Source organism: Osmia bicornis, chromosome 2 (genome assembly GCF_907164935.1).
Source record: "Osmia bicornis bicornis chromosome 2, iOsmBic2.1, whole genome shotgun sequence".
Lineage (NCBI taxonomy): Eukaryota > Metazoa > Arthropoda > Insecta > Hymenoptera > Megachilidae > Osmia > Osmia bicornis.
In genome coordinates this window covers 2830379-2852152 of record NC_060217.1, presented here as the reverse complement: position 1 = coordinate 2852152, position 21774 = coordinate 2830379, and the positions used below count along the sequence as shown (strand labels likewise).

Here is a 21774-nt window from a genome sequence, read left to right as displayed (position 1 = left end):
AGACTGAGACGTTATTGTGACGAAAAGATAAACGATACTGGGATTTATATTAGGTCGTTCCACGTATCAGTTTAAATCTTCAAGTTTGACGAAAATGATTATACGAATGTATAGATCAAAGAAGTTCGACGATAGAAATCTTCTTCCCTATTTCTTCACAATTCTAATCGTCAACGATGTACCGTTGGTTTTTATTCGATTCAAGCTGTCCTCCATCGTTTCGCGATCGAATCAATTTTTCGTACTATCGGAGGAATCCTGAAAAATACAATTTACCCTGGCCTCGAAAACAATCGGCCAGGACAATGCCGATCTCCACGCAGTAGGGGAAACTTATTTCTTCGTCCCCGTAGATTAGATTGTGCGTCGGGTCGGTTGTGCGTCCACCCTAAACGCGATCCGCAAGATAACAATGGGCCGTCGTTTTATCCGAACTCTGATACGACGGAATCGAATGGGCAGCGGGATCAATGGAACTACATAAAGTAACTCATCGGCCATAAATGGCTAATAGAAATAGGTCGTCGATCGGGTTGGAGGGGAGGCTGGTCTGAGAAAAAGGTATAGAAATAGATATTGGCTGATCATTCGCCGTTTCGAAGGAAATTGTCCCATCAGGAGATTGAAAGAGGATCGGGGATAAAGCTCTTCCCATGTATTGGTCGGACAATGATCGTAGCGAGATGTGATAAAGGGTAACGTTTCTCGGGCGTTACTCAGAAAACTTTCCTTTTTTCCCTCGGCATCTATTGCGACTGATTCGATCTACCCGAAGACAATGACTTTTCCTAACAGTCGTTACCTTCCAGTCGTACACTTTCCTTAATTTCCCCTGTAACGAACTGGTTTCATCCTTTTAACAAACTTGATGTTATGCATCGTCCCTGATATTTCTATCCTTTATAATCATACACTAAGTGTATGATTAATGGTAAGATACCATCGATATTCCATCAGCTAATCTCGTTATAAATTGTCGCACCTGAAGGAAGCTGTGTCGTTTAAATTCATTCGAGAACATCCATGTACGTTTACGCGAAACTTCCTTTCCTCCGTCGTTTCCGTCATCCTTGCTAGCAGAATAATGCTTCTGCTCGAGAAGAGGTAGAAAGTTTGTCATACGCGAGTTCCTTGTATCCCGTTTGCTCTATCGATCCAGCAGCCCAGTCCCTTTCGGTTATCTTTCACCCTTTTGCCCCAAGCTACCGTGTAATTAGACGCGAAATAAGGGTTCGAGCAGGCTTTCGGTTGATTCGAGCATCGGACGAAATGCGCGCCCAGCTATAATCACAAAGATATCACCCGAGGAGCTTACCTTTTCGTGCTGGGAATTGAAAATAAATTATCACTGGGTGTACGTACACGTGCAATCTGAATTTCCTTTGATTATGAGAACCGCCCGGATCAGCGATGTTCTCTTCTGAAACACTTCGGTCAGGTGGATCTGCAGTGGTAATAATTTCCACGAGCCAACTGTCATTGATCCATGGGGCGAGACAAACGCACGGCACCGTGGTAAACCATAATTTCGTCGCTGATTAATTCGACGAAGAAGGAGAGCTTTTGTTTCGCTGTCGGGTACCAGGGTCCATTAATAAACGATGACGATAGAAGAGACAAGTAGATGGACGAGGGACGGTCGGTTGCGTGCAACATTTTTCGGTGCTGGTGCCCGCGTGGAAATTCGCCGTGGCAACGAGTGCAAATTGCTTTCGGGCCGTTTCGTCTGCCAGGAGGCCATTTGTCACACCGGATTCTGGACGTATAAGCCGGCTAGGCTAATAATGACGCCACCACGGCTAACTACAAGCTCATCGCGCGTGCATTCATGAAGCAATATACATGCATTTACACGCTTCTCCTCCTCCACCTCCTCGCCATTCTAGCTGTCTCTCTTTAACTCCAAAACCTCTCCATATCTGTACGTGCTCGGTCATGGTATTCGTTGTCACTTGGACCTCACCCACACCGGCTCACGGTCTTTACCCGCTGTCTAAACTGAACAATGAACGTTACCGTGTCAACGCCGAATTAATACATTCAAATTACCCATTGTTGCAGGTAAGACCAAAGTAATAGCATTGCAAATGATGCCCGTCATCGATGCAGCCAGCACGCCGCAACCTGCAATCGATTCGTTACTCCTGCGTGCACCGAACATTGTTTTTCTGCTTCGTTTGAGTAGAACCAGTTGTCAGACACCTACGGCTGTTTTCAACTATTTGCTTTCGAACTGTTGTATATAAAAGATACTTCCTTCGTGTTTGATTTTGGGTGATATTACGAGGAATTATGGAGTACGTAACCTACGGATCGATTGATGAGAGATATCCTTTGGGAAGACGCATCCGGAGGTCCCATCAACGGAGTTAATGAGCTTATTACTTGCACTTAACAAGATCGTAGATCACCTAGAGACGAATTGCGTATCTTAATAGATAAAATATTTAAAGCCAGCAGCAGTTATCGGTGCTATTTTTGGCTGGATTTTCCAAAAATTCTTCTCTTATTCTCTCAATTCTTTAAGTCACTTACACGCGTCACAGGCTCGCTTGACTGACATTAACTCGTTACACTTTTCTTCTTTAAACGACGTTGGAACGTGTACTCGAGCGTCAGGGAAGTTACATTTACTCACCGATGTCTCGCGTACATAAAACGTCGCGATAATTTAGTCCAGCGAATGTCTCGGGGAAATAGAAATGACTGCTCATCGAGTGTCTTTTCAGTCGTCAACGGGGCTAATTAGTATCGCGGGCGGCACACATACCAGGCACGCGTTTAATATCAGCTCGTAAAAGTTTTCGAGTCGGTGTACCGTTTTACTCGACGGCTAGGCGTTCGTGAACGCGAAACATGGTTTGCGAATGACCTCTCGTAAACTCTGGTTACGCCAGAAAAGCGTCGACAACCCGTACGACAAGGTTGCAAAGGCTTCTCTTTATTGAAAGTTTAATCAGAGCCGTTCAATCGTGGCCATCCTGGTGTCGCAAAATTTCCTCTTTCCATTTTCTCTCGTTCGGCCGGAATTACTCTTGGCAATACGAACGTACCCGTGGAACAATAGAAATTCACGGTAAAGAGGGGCCCGCCTCGGCGTGGTAATAGTTAACAGACGCGACAATCTTCGCGGGAATTACTTGGCTGGAAAACAGGGAACGTTAAATTATTGCGACGCTCGCGCGGAACGGCAGAGGTGTCCCTCGGTGTCGTGAAAGGGACAAGGTAGAACATTGGGCCCGGAAGAATGCTGGAAAAGGGGAAAATAAAGCGAGAACGCCTTAAGCGCGAACTCTTCGCAGACGTTGCTCGCATAGATGCACAAGAAAAGAAGACTCGCCGCTCGGAGGAGGGACTGTGAATACGTCACCTGAATGCCAGCATAATGTTCACAAAATGCCGGAAATATAAGCAAACTCGCGCCTTCCACGCTCCCCTGGGTACTGTCGTTTACATAAATAGCTCGAACGAACGGATTTCCCGTCTACCGTTCACCAATTCGTACATCCAGCGTACGTGTCTCAATATTTGACGGCAGAGTTTCCCTCCATTTGCTTATCAAATGAAATCCAAGCACATTGGGGACACTATAGTCTACGCGGAGGACCTATGCACCTATTTCGTTGCCACTAACTCCTCTAGGCGTTTGGGAAAATCGTAACTAATTCGACAGTTGGAGTATTTTATTTTTGGAGTATTATAAAAAGACTTCGGGATACTGAGAAATTCGAAAGAAACGTAATCGAATATTTTCTGTTGACCCATTGTCCAAAAGCTCGATATTGTGTTCCTGGAAGAGACCAATATTTGTGGAGGAAAATATCAGGTGCGTTGAAGTGTTTATTGGAAAAGAAACTACCATCCTGGTGAATTCTATACTACATCCAACGAGAGGAGACAATAAATGCGTACAAATCTCGACCGAAACGTTTGAAGAACTGGAAACAACTGATTGTGAGCCTCGATCCTGCGTCGAGCGCGTGAATTTGTAAACGTATCCTGACTCGTCTTGTTGGACGGATTATAGTGTTTGAAAAATTAGAAGAAAATCATATTTATTATAACAGTCAAATACTAATTCCATTGTTATCTTCAAATACTATGACTTTTTCATGAATTATTCAAAAACAGAAAGATTTCTAGAAGCCCTTCCCTTTTTTCTCCCTTTTTCCAGTAACAGAGAATTAAAGTTTCACTCCCCATTAGAGGCAGGTAACTGCATATTATTATAAGAATAAGCAACGAACTCATAGCTGGAAAATGCTTTCACGTGTACCTTTCCATGGCCGGAAACTTTTGTTTTCCTTTATTGCCCTTTCCATTCCGTTCTTCATAAACATTCGCGTCATTAGCAACGAAGGAACGAGTTAAAAATTTGTTACAGTATAAAGTTACTCGTTATCAGGCCGTTGGTTACGTTTCGACGGAAGTATCGTATTTTCTACACCGTCCTTTGTGCGCCAACTTTTCCTGTAAATTATGAACTTTATTAAACATTGAACGTCTACGTTGCACGATGTTGCCCGTCCGCGTGGATATGTAGCCTGGTGACGAGCAACCAAAGAAGACTCAAAAGTTTACAAGTTTACGCGAGTTTCCTTCGTACAAAGTCTTTATTCCTCCTCTGTATTGATCTACTGGCTGACACGAATTTTCCTTGACGTACACCGTGCCAGCTGTGACAATATAAAAGGAAGAAGAAAAAGAAGAAATGATATTTTCACTTTGTCCACTTTCCCTCGAGGAAAAGAGGTGGCTCATTTCCTCGCGAAAGTCGTAAAATGCGAACAAACCACCAAAGAATTCTCCGAGATAATTATTTATTTAATTATGCCCGTTGTTAATCATGTCACTGCAAGACAGCTTTCACGCGACACCGGCGAATATATTGTGCGAAATAAAATTAATGCAGCTAATTAGAGCGCACTCCGAGACCGTAAGTTCTTCTAACGTTCCGTTTACGGAAATTAACACCGGCACCGGAAAAACTGAGAAAAGTGACGCACGCTTTGAACCGGAAATGAAGCAACAAGGTCAACGAAGAACATTTCACCGTTCCATTCAACGTGTTCATATAATAATAATGTTACTTACATTTTTGTTCAACTTTGTTTCTTTCAGTTATTCAACTTCCCAGCAAATGACAGACTTTGATCAGTATTTTCTTTACCAAAGCAAATACGATTAGGTTTTTTTTTTTTTTTTAACTTTTCTTATCCAAGCGTTCTGTCTCTGATCATAAATAAGAAACTAGGATCGATCGATGGACGTTGGACATTAATGTTCCAGCAGCATAATGTTACTTCATCGTTGAATAATCTATAACATATACTTACAACTGGGAATTTCCTCGACCTAAAGCACACGTAACTTTGCCTGCACTTTCGTGCATGCTGGTAAGGATGCTAACAAGTAAATCATGAAACGTAGATTCGATAAAATCTGATTCTCGAAGAAAATTCGAGTGGAACAGAATTTAGAAACAAAACAGATTCTGTAACTTTCGGGCTGATTTGAAATGAGTGCATTTATAACCAATTGTGAACAGATGAATAAAATTCAATTGGAGAACAAGGTGAGCGGCGAATAAAATTTTGACAACCTCGTAAAACGAAGGTAACGCGGATCATCGAAGATCCCGATTGTCCTTTTTGCAGTATGCGATCTTTCGCCACGCTATGCAGCTGGTGTCGTGGATATTTTATAAGAGACCGTGCCCGTACAATGCGGAAGAGCAAGGAATAGGCGACGAACTCGACGAATGGAGTAAGGTAGGGAAAAAGGTCAGCGGCACCAGCGGTACCGCGACCTTCTGTTCGCCACCTTCTTCCATCCTTACCCTCGACCATATCGTGACTCATCCTTTTTCCATCTTCGCACGGCACGTCTTTACTCGATGAGTTTTCATTTCTTTCGCGGTGGCCTTCATCATCCCGATCGTTCGGCTCCTATCGACCAACGATTCGAACACATTTCATTGCACGTGATTCGCCGGAAGCCTTAATTAGAAGGGACCCATCGGGATCTATCCGGCCATAAATAGCTGTTTTGCGTTAATTATTGCCTTCCAGCGTATCTGTCATTCGAGATATTCCGATCGATTAATAGATGTATTATAATTCCAGGAACGGTGTGCCTGACAGAAAGATCGATACTTAGAAGAGAGAAAATTTAACGCGGATACCTTGAGCGTTATTTTATGCTTTTATTTCTCGATAGGGAACACGATTTGAATACGTAGCTGATGATGTAACTCTGGGAAAGGTTTCCACAGAATTGATGTTTAGAAGAGGGTAAATTTAGCGCAAGCTTTTTCAACGATTTGCAATTCTATTAGGTTGTTGAATATCAAATGGCTGGTATCGAAACATAGAAAGACATACATGATTTGACGACATAAAGGTATTGAAAAATAGATAACGTTTGTATAGTAACTTTTGTCAAAGTTTTACCTTCAAAGTGGTATAAAATAAATCTGATTTGAAGGTCCTTTTATGCGTTTCGGGAATTGATCATTTCATGTACGATAGTTAATATCCATTGAAATTCCTTTCAATTTTTCGATAGAAAACAACCTTTGAATATGTAGCTAATTTGTTCGAATTACGTGAAATTACTACAGAATTTCATTCATTTACGGTCATTAGGTGTTTAAACATGCATTATAAAGAGAAAGAGCGCTCAGCTGCGTTTACGGGTTACTAATTGCGGTGGCGGTGACCAATTCCCATTGATCGTACCTTAACCACGATCAAACTCAACGATAACGTGTCCCGGTGTTTTCACTTGCGGTCATTTGCGAAATCGAGCACGCTATCAAATTATACGCTTTTAACGTGGTAGGGAAACGGCGCATCAAGTAATTGTCCTCGGTGTAAACAGAAATCTAAATTAGCCCCTCGAAGGCGTACAGGAAAATGAGATTTCCTTGTTCCATGAATGTTATTGCGCTAATTAGAAAAACACCGAACGAAACTATAGTCGTTGCTATTAACAGAGAATTTTCTCTTACCTTGCTCGTAGGAAAAGAGCAGCTTCTCGGCCCAAGTGTCGCTCGTCTTCCGCGCTTTATTTGCATCCTTGAATGCATTTCGGTTCGCGGCTTACGGGATCCATGTTTCTTTCCCGGCATCGAGCCAGAGAAATTTGAATTTATTATGAACCTCCTCGAAGCAGCGATAGCTGAGCTGGACGAGATGTCGTTTGCAAACACGGAAAGCCTCAAAACTGCTACGACATCAGTCTGCGGGATTAGAAATCTCCGGGTCATCTAACCTGAAAGAATATTTCCTGTTAGTATCAGAATAAAAGAAGAATTTATCTCTCTAATGATTTTAAACTTGCTGTAAAAATACGTAATGATTATTTTCATCATTTTATTTATTTATAAAAATTTATCTATTTCGATAAACTTCAAGATCTTGTTGCAGCTTGTTGCAGATCAAACTCTCTAAAATCTTGTTCTAATCATAGTTAACTAAAATACAGGTGATTGTTAAAAGTTATTTTTCTATTCGCTAAGAATTCTCTCTCGTACCGTTTGCGCGAGCTTAATTGCAACTCGAAAGACCGAGTTCCTTCGCATCTTCCGTGTTCTCATTATATTAAGCAAGCTTCGAACAATCGGATTTCTTCGCTACATTTACACGCGAACTTTTAATTAAATGTAATGGCGTGACGCAATTACCGAGCGCCCGTACCTTGTCACGTTTAACGCTCGGTATAATAGAGCGTATGTATTTTCAGTAGGTGCATGCGGGCATAAGCAACTATTCTCTCTCTAGCTCGCTCGCGAACACAGCAATGCGCACGGGAATGTAGCTAAACAAACGTACACTCTGGAATCACCCTAAGTGTTTGTGCAAATAGTTGCCTGGTATTATAATACAGTTGACATGCTACGTTGTGTGTCAACCATCGTCAAAATTAGGGAAGACACACACACATGCCTGCCATTGTATCGGTACTGTTGTTGTTGTTAATTAATAAACTCTGTTCTAGCCCCGCGAAGTTTACCAGTTCTTGATAAAATCTGTTGAAACTTCCTTTATAATAATACAAAATGTTGCGTCTAAAATCTGAGAATATCTTTCTGGTATTTTATTTCCAATCAATCAACCCCATATTTTTTATATTTAATTCTTCGAACCGAACGTCGCTGTATTGTACCGACACACAGATTTTTATGCAACGAAAATTACGAATTCTCGTGCAGCGAATAAAAGAAATCCGAATGTTCGACAACGAATGGAATGAATGCACGAGGACCCCTTCTTGCTGGTTGAATGCACATACGTACGTATACGTTAAACGACTGATACGAGACCGATCGATGAAACGAACAATGAAGAAAGTTGCCCTGACTCTGCATACGCTCGGTATTATCTCGTTGCAACAAGAGAAACGTTCACAATGTTTCCTGATACTTAACAGTACGCATGATCACTTGACTATAATTACTTCGTCGGTGAGCTACTCGAAAGCAGCCGGTACGCGAATCATCAACAATTCTGTTTCGAAAGGTATTAAGCTTGGCAAGATTAAAACGATGAAATAGCACTTGCAGAGTAAAGGATCAATCGTTGTTCGAAACATGTTCGCTGTTACACAATTGGATACGTTCAGATTAATCCTTGAATAGCTGTTGCTTCCTGAAATTAAAAATTCCATTTTCATTTATACGTCCAATGGAGTTTGTAATTAATATCGATAAACTGAGAATAGTTGTAAATTTCTATAAAAGATTTTCAAATAACGGAATTCATCATTTAAAATGACTCCCGGCAACTCATCAAGCTTGTACTCATAATTTATCAACATCTTACACGTACAGGAATCGAAAATAGAAATAACTAACGAGCGGTAAGAGAGAGATTTTCATCTCATTGTATCGAAGATGTTAGCTAATGACGGAAGGGATAATCATTAACGACTCTTTCAAAAGCAATCAATCTCCGTAACACGAAATCACTCGTAACCGCGGTGCATCCATTATACACGGCTGTTAAGCATGTATTTCCGGCCGCCACGTGGTCGGGCTCAATTTCACCGTTTCGCGTTGGACGGCACGTTTAATTATCGTGGCACGCGAAGGTCTGAGGAAAAGGTCGGTGGGTGGCAATCCACGATAAACTGGACCGACTGCCACTCACCTGTCTGACTGGCATCCTTTCTAGGCTCAAAGAAAGTAGCCGGGTTAACGAGATTACCGATACGCTTTATACGGGATAAATAGTTTAAGTCCTTTCTTCTTCTTAATCGTCTTCTCGTTACGCTACTCTCATTTTTTATTGCCGAGAAAAAGGAAGGTCTTTAATATGATATCACCTCGTCGTTTCGAACAATGATTCATTTTTCACCCCTGTTAAACGCAACGGTCAACCTATCAGATAACGGCGAATCAGTGGATATTATTAATTATAATTTCACGCGTGCAACAGTCCGGGTAATTAATTAGGTCAATGTATTATACCAGCCAGCAAAGTATTAATTAGTTTCGGCCAACTTTAATACCAGGTTTCAAGGGGTCGAGTTTCTGCGGTGTAGCTGAACGAAATTTTTAATAAAAGTTCACATCAACGAATAAAACTCTTGCAACTATTTTTTATCGTGTTATTTACTCCTCTTTCATGTTTTCATGTTTAACGTTAGAAATTTATATTCGAATATGATGTAACAGTTCGTCGTTTGATTTCCAACAGACGATTCGACGCTGTCTGGTTGTCGAAAAAAGAGCGAAAAATTTCAATGAAAAACATAAAAATGCAACTGAGCGTGTGCAACTGTTTGACAAACAAATGCGTTTCGATACGGTAGCAATCCATCAACTCCGTTACTCCATTCTTGTTGGTCAAACAGCGAATTTAACTAAACCAGTCACGAGCACTATATGCGCCCATATTGTACTTTGAAATTAAATGAAAAAAAAAAAAAAGCAACAAAAGGAAAGATGATATCCATAGGCTGTCGATATTTTTATATTTATTTATCTTTTCAATATTATTCTATTCATGGCAAGGATGATACGGAATGCTCTGTATTTGTATATTTTAATTAACGCTATTCATATTCGTTTCAGTTCAATATACTCTATTATTTCTACCGCAAAATAGATGGTTTTCATATTTCAGTGTGGGTTTATATATTATCTTGGTTTAATTAAACGAACATACGTATATATGTATATTAATGGAACGTTGCCGTAAAGGATGAATTTTTATGCAAAGTAGATGTATTAAAATATTGAAATTCAACGTTCTTTTGACGCCTGTTTCATTAAGTATGCACAAAATCATTCTGTCGATATTCTGTGTTCAGTAGAATGATTTAAGCTACTTGCCGTGTGTTTTCGTGCAATAATAACAAAAATGAAGCGTTAAAATTCATGTATTTGCATGGGAAATAAAACAATGTCGATCGTGCTGGCCAAACAATGAATTAAAAAAGAATTATTTCATTTGGTAAATTCGCCGAGAAACGAAACGTTAAATCATCCGAAGTATCGGGGACCATTTTTCGTGGTATCGAAACGAATCGAGGTGGTCGGAATTAAAATAACACAAAACCGAATGATGCCATGATGCACGTGTTAGCCATCACCGTATTCCCAACGTGTACAGCAGCTCGAATTATTATTGAATCGTTCGCTTCGAAACGCAAAAACATTTTGACTAGGGTAGAACGTGATTCGCGTTTTTCTTCCGTCACGATTACGGCAAGAAATCTGGTCAATTTTATCGAGCTTTCGCAGATTCGTTTCAAATATTGCCTTTAAAAAGGAAAAGTGTATCGAAGAAACGTGATCACATCAAAAGTACCGTATAACTTTTAAATTATAGCGAATTTAAACTTTTAATCAGTGCCTAAAAAGAAAAGCCCGCAGGAATATAAAATTTCATCGAAATTTCCGGTAAACGATTTCCTTCACTCGGTTTATATTCAATCTCGCTTTGAATATTGGTTTTGAGCAGAAAAAGTGTATCGAAAAATTTGGAAAATCTCGAAATTATAGTACATTAATTTTTGAATTATGGAGATTTCACATTTTTAATCAAAACCTAGAAAGGGAATTAACCAAGAGTACGAGAAAGCTAATAAAATTTTCGGGGAAATAATTCTGTTCGATCAATTTATTTTCAATATCGAGTACGTAATGAAATTTCGATGTAGTCAAATAATTTCTGCTCTGAATTATGATGTCGATATTTCAGTGGTGGTGGAATAAATTTCTAAAGGAAGAAATAAAGAAGAATATCAGACGAAGAAGACATTGTAGGTGCTTTAAAAAATGTAAAAACTGAAATCTATCTTATATTACATTTAACTTACAAGGTTTGCCAAATTGACCAAGATGTACAGAGTCCCGGACAATTGTCTCCGAGCAACGCGTTAAATAGAGCAAACAGTTCAATGGTAGCCGTGTAATCGTCCAGGAAATGAAAGATCCGACTTCCAGTCGACCAGTTCCTTTTCATTCCCCCGTCGAAACGACCCGAACCGACACGCTCGTAACTTTGATTCGTCCATTAATTCACGACTCGTTAAACATCCAACCCTTTCGCGATACTTTTGCCAAGGGGGGTATCGACGTAACGATTCAATCGAGCCAGAACGTCGCTTCGCTATTAACGCGTAACAATAACCAGCGCACAGAGTGCGGTGGCATCCGTGATAGAGAAGGAGGGAAGACGTGGATCATGATTCACGCTTGAATTTACATTTTAATTACATTACGTTTGATGGCGGTATTAATTTTATCGAAGCGACCGACCACAGGAATTCCGATATCTTCGACCAGTACCAGCGGCCGGGCCGATCCAGCACGACACTGCGTCTGTGATGGTGCGCCATAATAGATCAAAGCGAATCTGGCACAGGAATTAATAGTCCGGCAGGATGATCCGTCGAAGAATTATTGCTGCGTACCGGAAGGAGATGCGTGCACACAAACTAGCCAGGATTCCGACGATACACGATTCGATGCTGTAACGTGAATCCCAAAAGGACGAAAATATAATTCATTGAGAACGATAATAAATGAGGACAAAATGTAGTAACCATATCTTCTATCACTTTTCCTAGGTTCAAGCACATACGTTAAAATGACAATTAGGAATCAATGAAATATTCATTCGATACAAACGCTAGACTTTACGATCGCCTATAATTTGCTTGTAATTATCAATGGATGAGAATTATTATTCGCTCGGTGAATCGCAGCGTTCCTGTCCCATTTGTCGTCGCCATTGTGTTTCGCATTCTCGAAAATCGTACGGCGAATAATCAATCGATATTTACGTAGCCTGATAATTAGATTGTCCTAGAGATTTGGATTGAAGAGACGGTACAGGGTAAGGAATCTAGTTACCTGCAATTAGTTGATTTCAAAAGGACGTACGTACCGTTGGCGAGGAGACGACAAAAGGGGGATGGGTGGCACGGGTCTGTCTCATTAAATTTTCCAATTTGCTCGATGAACTCTTGGAACGAGAGATACGGAAACAAAGGCAGAGCGAGAAAGAGGGTTATGCAAAAGTTCTGGAAGAAGATACCTCCGCGTCGAGGTCGCTGTATTAATGCCCTTTGATACAAAGGGTAACGATGTTTGATTCTTAACGAGAGCGAGAGACAATGGCTTATTAAGTAAACATAGGGTAGTTGCGAGCCAGCCCGAAGGTCCGCGTAATAATAACATGTGGCTAACGGGCTGTTGCCGCGAGTGTTATGGAAATTTGTTTATTAAAATAATCACATTAAAGCAGCGAGCAATTTTCTACAACATTGGCCTGTCCAAAGCGTTCCACCGGTGATCAAAGACACAGATGTGCACCAACCGTCCCTCTCATATATTCTAAGAAACACCCCGAACTTACCCCATAAAAATGAACCAGCCATAAATACCTGTACAGGGAAGATATTAAATATACTGTAGGTTCGGACAGCTGCGTCTCGGCTCAACTATGTTAAATTTTCTATGTGATCAAAGTTGCACTGACTTGGCGGCATTCTAGGTTAATAATAAATCTCTAAGAAAGTTGTTAATTTCCTTACGAGTAAGTTACCCTATAATACCAATAACAATTTAAGAAATTTTACAGTGTACCTCGAATAGAACTGTCAGTTGACAATTTTCTAGGTATAAAAAGGAACTCGAAATTGTGAAAACTATAGAAATATGCGCGTTGTCCCTGCATTATTAAAGAAGCAACGAACGCGAATTTAAATTTATCACCCTGCTCGAATATTCGAGAAGGTGTCGTATCCTGGAAGTTCGTAATAATTCACGACGTATAAATCGCGAGCGGGATTGGGATGCGAAAATTGACAGGTAATGATGGGCCTGTGGAAAGTACAATCTTCTCGGTATACGCGTTGTTACATAGAATATTCGAGGAGTCAAGAAAATTGCGATATCGGTCGCGTTGATGTTCCTCGACATTATGCAAACGCGTCGCACGAAGAAAGCTGAACAATCGTAAAAATCTTTCGCTCGCTTGCGAGTTTGCGTAAGCGCGACAAAAAAGCAAAACGATCGTTTCGTTTTAACGACAGTGACACGTTTCGTTTCGCCTGAAGCGACGATCACCGGTCCGCCATCGATTAGTCGTTTAACGTGTTTTACACGAATAACACGACCGCAAATAACTTGTGGCCAGGTTACTGGTTACGATCCATTAGTTTTCAAGCGATAGCAAACAGAAACATTGATTTGCCGTGCCTCAGGTGCGCACAATATGTCTTCTTTCGTTTCGAGACTGGTCTCATTATCATTCCTCCGCTTCCAGAGGAACGATTAGTTGCCCCGGCGTCTATTAATAACGATAAGGAACTCGAAATCGTAAGCTGACTGTGATACTGTTGGGCCTTGAGACGGGCGATAGATCACGCGTGGATTAAAGTAATAAAAGTGATATATATCGCGGAGATAATTTTTAATCCTTTGAGCGAAGAGTTCTGTAGACGTTAATACTTACCGGAGACAGAACCTGGATAATCGTGGCCCATGAAACAATGATTACTTTTCCTCGTGCATCTGGAATTTCGAAAACAATGGCTACATTAAGAAGAGTGATTCGTTATTTTTGAAAAAATAAAATCTAAAATTTAATTTATTTAACACTATTACCGGAGCACTCAGTGAAAATTTGATTGAAATCACATTAGCGGTTCAGGGAAAAGTAGGTCATGAAATTCGGCAATTTTTCGTATGGTTAGTTCGGTTATGGATCATTTTAATCAAATAATCGCAAAATTTCTCTCAGCTATCGGAAAATAAAATAAGATTACGAGCCATGGAAAACTGCATTCGCTGCATTTTAAGGTCGATCGTTCATAATATATAAATTTGGTGGAAAGGAGACGCGATTCGGGGCTCGACGGAAAGACAAGTCGTAGGAAACAAGAGTGACTCGAATGAATGATAGAGTTACGAGGAGGAACGCGAAGGTACCTGCTAATTAATGGAGTCATCCATCTGACGCCATTTTGCTACTCGCAGACCGCCTTCCTTCCGGCTGCTTGCTGCGTTTCTGGGCCAAGCGTAAACCTTTAAACGTTGTTCGTGTCTGGCGGGGGCCACCGGCTGCCTGCATCGGCAACCGGAACGATTTGTAATCCACCAAACCGTACCCAAAGATTGAGAGAGGCCAACGGGTCTTACGCTACCTTGTATAAATTAGATTTGATGGCGTCCCTTGCCAACACCGGCCCGCCAATTTCACCTGTGTGCTGTTCAACCCAAACAGGCTGGTGTCTTTTGGAGAATTGATGCTACGGTGGATGAACCTTACCGCATGTTCCAGAATTCCCTCGTGCAATTACTTTTGCCATTTAACGATTCTATTTGTATTCTCACTATCCTATCTAAACAGTAGAGGAAATAAAGAACATTTAAATTAATGGTTAAATTATTTTTTTTAATTAAACCTTTCACGAAATGATTCTCCTATATTAAGTGGAGATTTTGAAAGGTAAAGTTATCATTAAACTTGCCTTTTCTTGATTAAAACACATTAATCATCAACTTGCAAGATTCGCAAGTGAATAATTAACAACGATGGGTCATGTAGTAGCAGAATCTTCAGGTTCGGCGGAGAACGTGTTATGTTACTCAGATGGGAGCTATAGAGAAAACTCATTATCAAGATAATCCTCTCCTGTTGGCAGGTGCTCGAGCGATAATGTGTTGATAACAAAGAGCATCGCTTTAGTATAATGAAAATCTAGTCTTGCCTACTACTTGTCACGCGTTTGATCTTTATCGTACAGAGACGGAGCAGTGTGATATTAAATTTCATATGATTAAACCTCTAGAAAGCAAGCGGTTGACATTGAAATAGTAATTTTTCTGTAATAACGAAATTTCTTCCTTCATCCGGTCGCTTCTCGTATTATTCTCCTTTATAAGTACCAAGTAACCATCTGAAAGATCGGCGACGCACGGTACTTAATTCTTATTTTACCAAATATTTTTCCCTTTGCGAACTCACATAATAATGCATTTCATCCAATAATTTATATTAAAAAGATACCTCCAGGTCGAGCAATTGTAGCCAGTATAATGAAATTAAACATGAAGCAGTTTTCATTTGTCCATTAAGCTTGAGTCTCATATTACTGGAGAATTATTTAATCCTTCGTTATTAAAGTATCTTCATAACCGCTTAATAATTTCGCTGATAACAATATATTATTCGTTGAACGACGTATATTTCTAGCTCGTTTTCGTTAATGGATATAATTCGGATAAAATCCAAGCAATCGGACATGTTGAAATCAGGCGATGTATACCTGGAAAAAGAAATTAATTCGTTAATAAATGTTCCACGAAGTTTCACGATGTCGTAATTATGTCCCATTATTTTTCGACTATGTATTTATCCTTTTAATTATTTGCTGATAGCAGGCTTAATGATCACTGAACCGAATGAATAGCGATTATTGAAATTACTCTCGACACTTATTATCGCAAATATTATAAGTAACGTATCAAGCCTGCTGGAATAATTTCCATATTTTCTACTGTGATATAATAATTCACAGATTTTGCTTGAATAATCATTTAACATTATTAAAATACACTGGACCTACAGTTTTAGAGTTCAATTTATGCATATTAAATTTGCCGATTTAAACAATAAATATTTGGAGTAATGATTTCTCAGTAGGATATGTAATTGTTGAGAAAAGGTAATCAAAAACAACAATAAAATACTTTAATTAAACGTTTGGAAACTTGTTTTCGCATCCGTTTATTCACACATCGTTCCCATATTTTTCGCTATATTATATTTTATCTCTGAGAGTCTCTAATCCCTCTTTCAATTATTCTATTTGTTTACCAAGTAAAATTTTTCAGCTGCAGTTTTCACCCGTCTTTATATCCCTTAATGTACCTTCAATTATGAAAATTTAATTTCAACGAGCGAATCCACTGAATAATGACCCTTCATTAGCGAGTTGAAGTCAGGTAAAAGTTTATAACGAAGATTTATCGCAATTTCGTCATCTGCCCGTAATACGTACACCCTTCTTTTTCTACTTACTTAATCTTCATAAAAGTTCAACGAATTACGAACCGATACAATGTATCATTTTACAGAACGAATAACTTTTCATTTTCCAAAGTGTCTTAAACAAAAAACAAAATTGATTGATTGACGTTCCATGGAACATCTCGTTATTGGATCGTTTCGTAATTATAATGATCAAATCTGTTAAACAATATTCTCCAGAAAGCGATATCTATTTGTTTGGACGTCATTGTCGCGTAACCATAATGAGGCACGATTAAATTCATAACACTTCAGAATGTCGAGCACAATGGCGGAACAACAGGGACATAACAGTATAAAAAGTTGTTAATTCACTCTTGGGCGGCAGCTATTTTACTCGATTATGCCACTTGAGCTTTTATGAAGTTGTCCCCACAGTATCGGACCCCAACCCTTTACTTGCCGGTTACTTCGAAACAAAGACACAGACCATCTCGCCGTCGTAACCAACACACAGCCACCAACTTTGTATTAGCTTAATTGATTTTAAAGGTGAAACTGTAGCGTTACTTTTTCCCACAAAACTTCCGTTCGGTATCGGCCATACCGCCAACGATCCTGAACACTAACCACCGATCCATATAGAGACAGTTTTGTCGAACCTGCACGGAACTATTCCATCAGAAACAGTCAGGAAATTGTTCGAATTTCCAACGAACGACGAATACCACAGAATTTTTTGGATAAAATCATGTGTGTATCAATGTATGAAATTTTTCTACTATTTTGTGAATTCATTCGGGAACGATTTGGATCATCAAATTTCGACGTATTAGAGAGTTTTAGACTATCAACGATAATTCTACGCGTAGAATTGTTCCAGAGTAAATCTGTGTAAATGCAGTTGCTTTAACGGACTCCGGAATTAATTAAAGTGACATCAGCTTAGCCCACGATCGTGTTTACTGCATGAATATTTAGTGGGTGTATTAGATTACATCGCGAACACTCTAATGACACTATAGGTAAAATGAACTTGTAAGTATTAAATTCATGTAAATCGGTAGGAGCAGCATTTAATATCAATAGATGTCTAAAACGCGTCTATACACCGAAATGGCATATCAGCTAATTGGTTTGATCCAATTGAACATTAAATAGAATACCTCTATAATACCATGAATGGAAACATTCAGGAAGATTATTGAATCTACAGGATAATTTCGAAACACATTTAAATTATATCGTTATATCTATCGTTTCAAAGGTAAAGTATCTTTATTACAGATTATATACTCATTGTCAGTTTTGCATTACCACTTGAGAAACGGGAATTCTTTGCAAGTGCTTACATTAACCGAATAAATTAAATGAATGCAGCCATTTTGAACAATTTTCCTGTAGAATATTTAACTGAAATTTCTCTGCTAGTTTGCTTTATAACTCCAATCATTTGTAGCCAACATGGAAATGTACCATAAAAGCAAACGTGCAATTTTTTACGATAGATTTACCTACATACCACACACAATCGTTTCGTTGCTCTACAATTTTCAGCCGTTTCGTTTTACCAAACAGAAATGTAAAACGGACGTTCTATGAAATTTATTTAAGCGAAATTTTGTCAATATTAAAAAGCTTTACGATATTATATTAACAAGAACGAATGAGAAATGAGAAACATGAACTTCATTGAAGTTTCAATCACAAACAATGATGAAGTACTTTTTTACACCTGACGTTGAATATTAACGCTCTCTTCTTTTTACCTACGATTTTGTTCCACAAAATTTGTTGTTATTTATCGGTGAGAAACTCCAACAACCCGTCTGGTACGGTGGGTGAGGAACAAAAAATTTATTTATCGCTGTTTGCATGCCAATTTATGAAACATTAAATGTTTTAACAAGAACAGTTTACAAAGCTGTGCATCAAAATTGTAACACTCGCTTTAATACCATAACCCTGTACACTTTCTACATTTTGAATGATCCATGCTAAGAATACGTTTATCCTTTCCAATATTAAAGGCGGATAAAGTCATTTATAAAATGATCACAGAATTCTAAGAATAATTCCCAATTAAATTTTGCGATGATGAAAACCTTTTCGAATAATACTATTACAAATGCCAAGGATTATATAAAAAATTTTCAACATTTTTATCACCGTGACACGGGAACAGTGCAAATTTGCATCGTTGCTGCTGTCATTTTTATTTTTACACTCCACGTGTAACGTAGAAATACGTGTTCTACGTTATACCCATAAATCACATTGCTTCTCGTTGAAGTTTTACATATTTTACGAATAACATCGTCAACATTCATAGAAATATTTATTAAGCACTAGATTTGAATAATTCTCAAAAACTGTTCAAAACGTAAATCGAGATTTTACGCAAAATATTACTTTCTTTTTCAATGACTCAATTTTTACTGATTTGCATATATACAATTTTTTATGCTACGAAAGGTTCGACTAATACCAAAGAATTTAACCAAATGGGATACGTTATGTCTTGATAGTATTTTTGTTTACCCTCTTCCATGTAATAGAAAATATAAATTCATCTTACAAAATATTAAATGTCCCTGGTGAGGATAGGAGAAGAAACAGAGGAGGAGAATAAGGAAGAAGGTCGTGATGCAGATCGTGGTTGAAATTACTATTCCAATTGCATCTTTCCAACGTTAACGCTCCGGCTAGGAGGAACAGGAAGGGTTAAGGCAGCTGGAAAGCTTAATTTGTCGGAGATAGTAAAATCCACGGGTTTAATACATATTTATAAAGCGCATTACTGTAACCCAAAGAATATTCATGAAAATCTTTCCGGCCGCGGTCTGCACTCCCGCGTTTCCACGTCCGCCTTCCCATTTTCAGGAAAACAGAAGTAATACGCTGCGAACTAAAGCCAGATGTTAGAACCGTACCAATGCAGCTTATAATCTTTCTTATTCCAAGTTACGATTTACATTGGTGGTGAAAAATCGTTTGAAATAATGAAAATTATAAAAAGAAAATCAGTAAACAGGAAGTTGAATAGAGGACTTCAGGTATTTGTGAATTCTACATAACAGCACCTGAAATTATTGAAACTTTCTTCATTACATTAGCACAGTTCAGTTTTTCATTCATCCTTGAGCATTGCATACCGACTGTTAAAAATAAAAATTGTAAATATTAATCATCACAATTATAATAAAATTAATCGACAGTATAATACTCTTATGGACGTACAGGACACATAGCTGCTATCTCAGGATAATGAATCTATTTTTGTAGAAATCTCCTCATCTAGTCTAAAAAATATTGAATTATGTTAGACGAATGAAATATCAAAGTGCAAATATTCTAAAAAGAAAATTTAAATATTTTAAAATCCTTGCTTACCGCTTTCGCAGGAGCTAGGAAAATTTCTGACAACAAAACCAAGGAAAAGGAGCACAAAAAGCAACTTAATATTTTGATATACGTAGCAATTTTATGCAATAAATAAACGTGTAAACGTTTGCACATGTTTGGAAGCGAAAACAGTTCTTTGTGACCGACGAGTTGCAATTTCATTCCTTTATGAGATTATAAAATCTAGGTATTAAAAATTAGTGTGTTACAAAAATTATGGATCGTAACAAACTGGGAATCTATATTCTTTTTTCGTTTATAAACAAGTTCGACAAATAACAATTCTAACAATAAAATTAAACTTTCATGTCGAACGTGTTGCAGCTGTATCAATTTATTGAATATTAAATTCCGCGTATAATATTACAAACAATAACGTAAATAGCAGTATGTATCGCATGTAATATCATTGTACCTGTTGTGCCTGGTACAATTTTCTGAAATTATTGTATAATAGTTCCGCGAACAAGATTACAAGAATAATTCATACGAATCGTAATTTGAAACATTATAATATTGTAAATCGCAAATTTGCTGGATATGGCAGAGTATTCATGGTATCTGTTACCGGAAAATTAGTCTTCAAACAGAAATATTAATATCAAAGACATGCAATTTATTTCATGCTATTAATTAAACAATGACAATTAAAATATAAATAAAATTAAGCTGTCTACTGTCCCTGTCGTTGACTCGTCCATAGGAAGTTATACTCATTTACCACATATGGCATAAAAAATAAAAAGAAAAATTGAGATCATTAATTCGTATATTATTAAAGGGATAATTAAAACGTACCCAGGATGCCCAAGGCAACCTGTTGTTTCCACAATTGCATATTAGAGACTGTAAATAATCAGACCTAAAATTTGTCATTTATTCACTTATAATTTCTGATCACGAAAAAACCTGACGTTAAAACAGCATCCACAAGGAGCTTATTGAAATTTATAGCTTTAAAATCAATGCTTCGTAACAGAGGTTTAGGAAAATAAGATTACAAGAACATATTGAACAACATTTAGACAGAACCTTCAGACATAAGTTTTAATATTTCAATGACATGCAATTTATTTCATACTATGTACTTATACAGTGAAAAATAAAATTCAGAAAAAAGTTTGACTCCTTTCTTGGATGTGCCAACGTGCATGTCGTTCATTCTTCAATAGGAAGTTATCCTCGCTTACGACATAGTCCCTAAAAAGTAGAAAAAATAGAATTAGAAACAATAATTGATTGGTACTGCGATTATAGCAGTTGCAACGTACCCAGCAAATCGGATGCAAATGCTTACTTTTACAATTGCATGTTATAGACTGCAAATAATCAAACATAAAATTCGTTATTTTAGAACTTACAATTTCTTATAAATTTAAATGTTTACTTACCTCTGCTGGTGTCACAAAAAAGCCTGTCATTAAAACAGCACCAACAAAGAGCAAAAAGAGTTTCGATAATTGCATCATGTTGCTGTTTCATCGAATACTGCACACGATTTACGTTAATTCAGAATGTTATATATACTACACCTTATCGACGCATAGATATAAAAGTTACAGTTGTAAAAATGTTTCGTGCCACAGGTATTAAAAACATGTCAATTTTTATTGAAAAGATAAAATTTCATGTCACGTTACGTATGGTATTTGATTTTTAGATGATTGCAACGTGTTAAGTTTTCACTGGTACTGTTTTTGGTTCTACTTGGGTCGTGTTCCCTTTGACAAATTATCGTTTAAGCACCAAAGTTGTTTTCTATCTCGTAAAACAGGAGGGTACTCAAGTTTCGATGAGCTTACGTGTTGCCGCATCATGCCGACTTGCAAAAAACGCGACAACGTGAACAGGATGGTTCGAGGAATAAACTTTACCC

General features: G+C 38.3%; 1 protein-coding gene and 1 long non-coding RNA gene across 3 annotated transcripts in view; both read right to left on the bottom strand.

The window, feature by feature from the left end:
• Positions 1–14848, bottom strand: part of LOC114874076 — a 29051-nt gene extending 14203 nt beyond the window's left edge. Inside the window, exons 1-3 of one of the 2 annotated variants that reach the window (XM_029183007.2) lie at positions 14450–14848; positions 13974–14032; positions 7013–7275 (exon numbers count right to left, since the gene is read on the bottom strand). In XM_029183007.2, coding sequence (XP_029038840.1) covers positions 7013–7270 — 258 coding nt within the window. In that variant the 5' untranslated portion in view covers positions 7271–7275; positions 13974–14032; positions 14450–14848. Of the gene's footprint in view, positions 1–7012; positions 7276–11380; positions 11983–13973; positions 14033–14449 lie in introns of those variants that run through there. The other variant, XR_006830177.1, reaches the window with a different exon arrangement.
• A 6070-nt stretch (positions 14849–20918) lies between these two features.
• LOC114874078 lies at positions 20919–21388 on the bottom strand. The gene is made up of 3 exons (XR_003789043.2): positions 21290–21388; positions 21170–21217; positions 20919–21098 (listed from the first exon to the last, which is right to left on the bottom strand). It is a non-coding gene; the product is annotated as an uncharacterized LOC114874078 (long non-coding RNA).
• Positions 21389–21774: the final 386 nt, after the last annotated feature.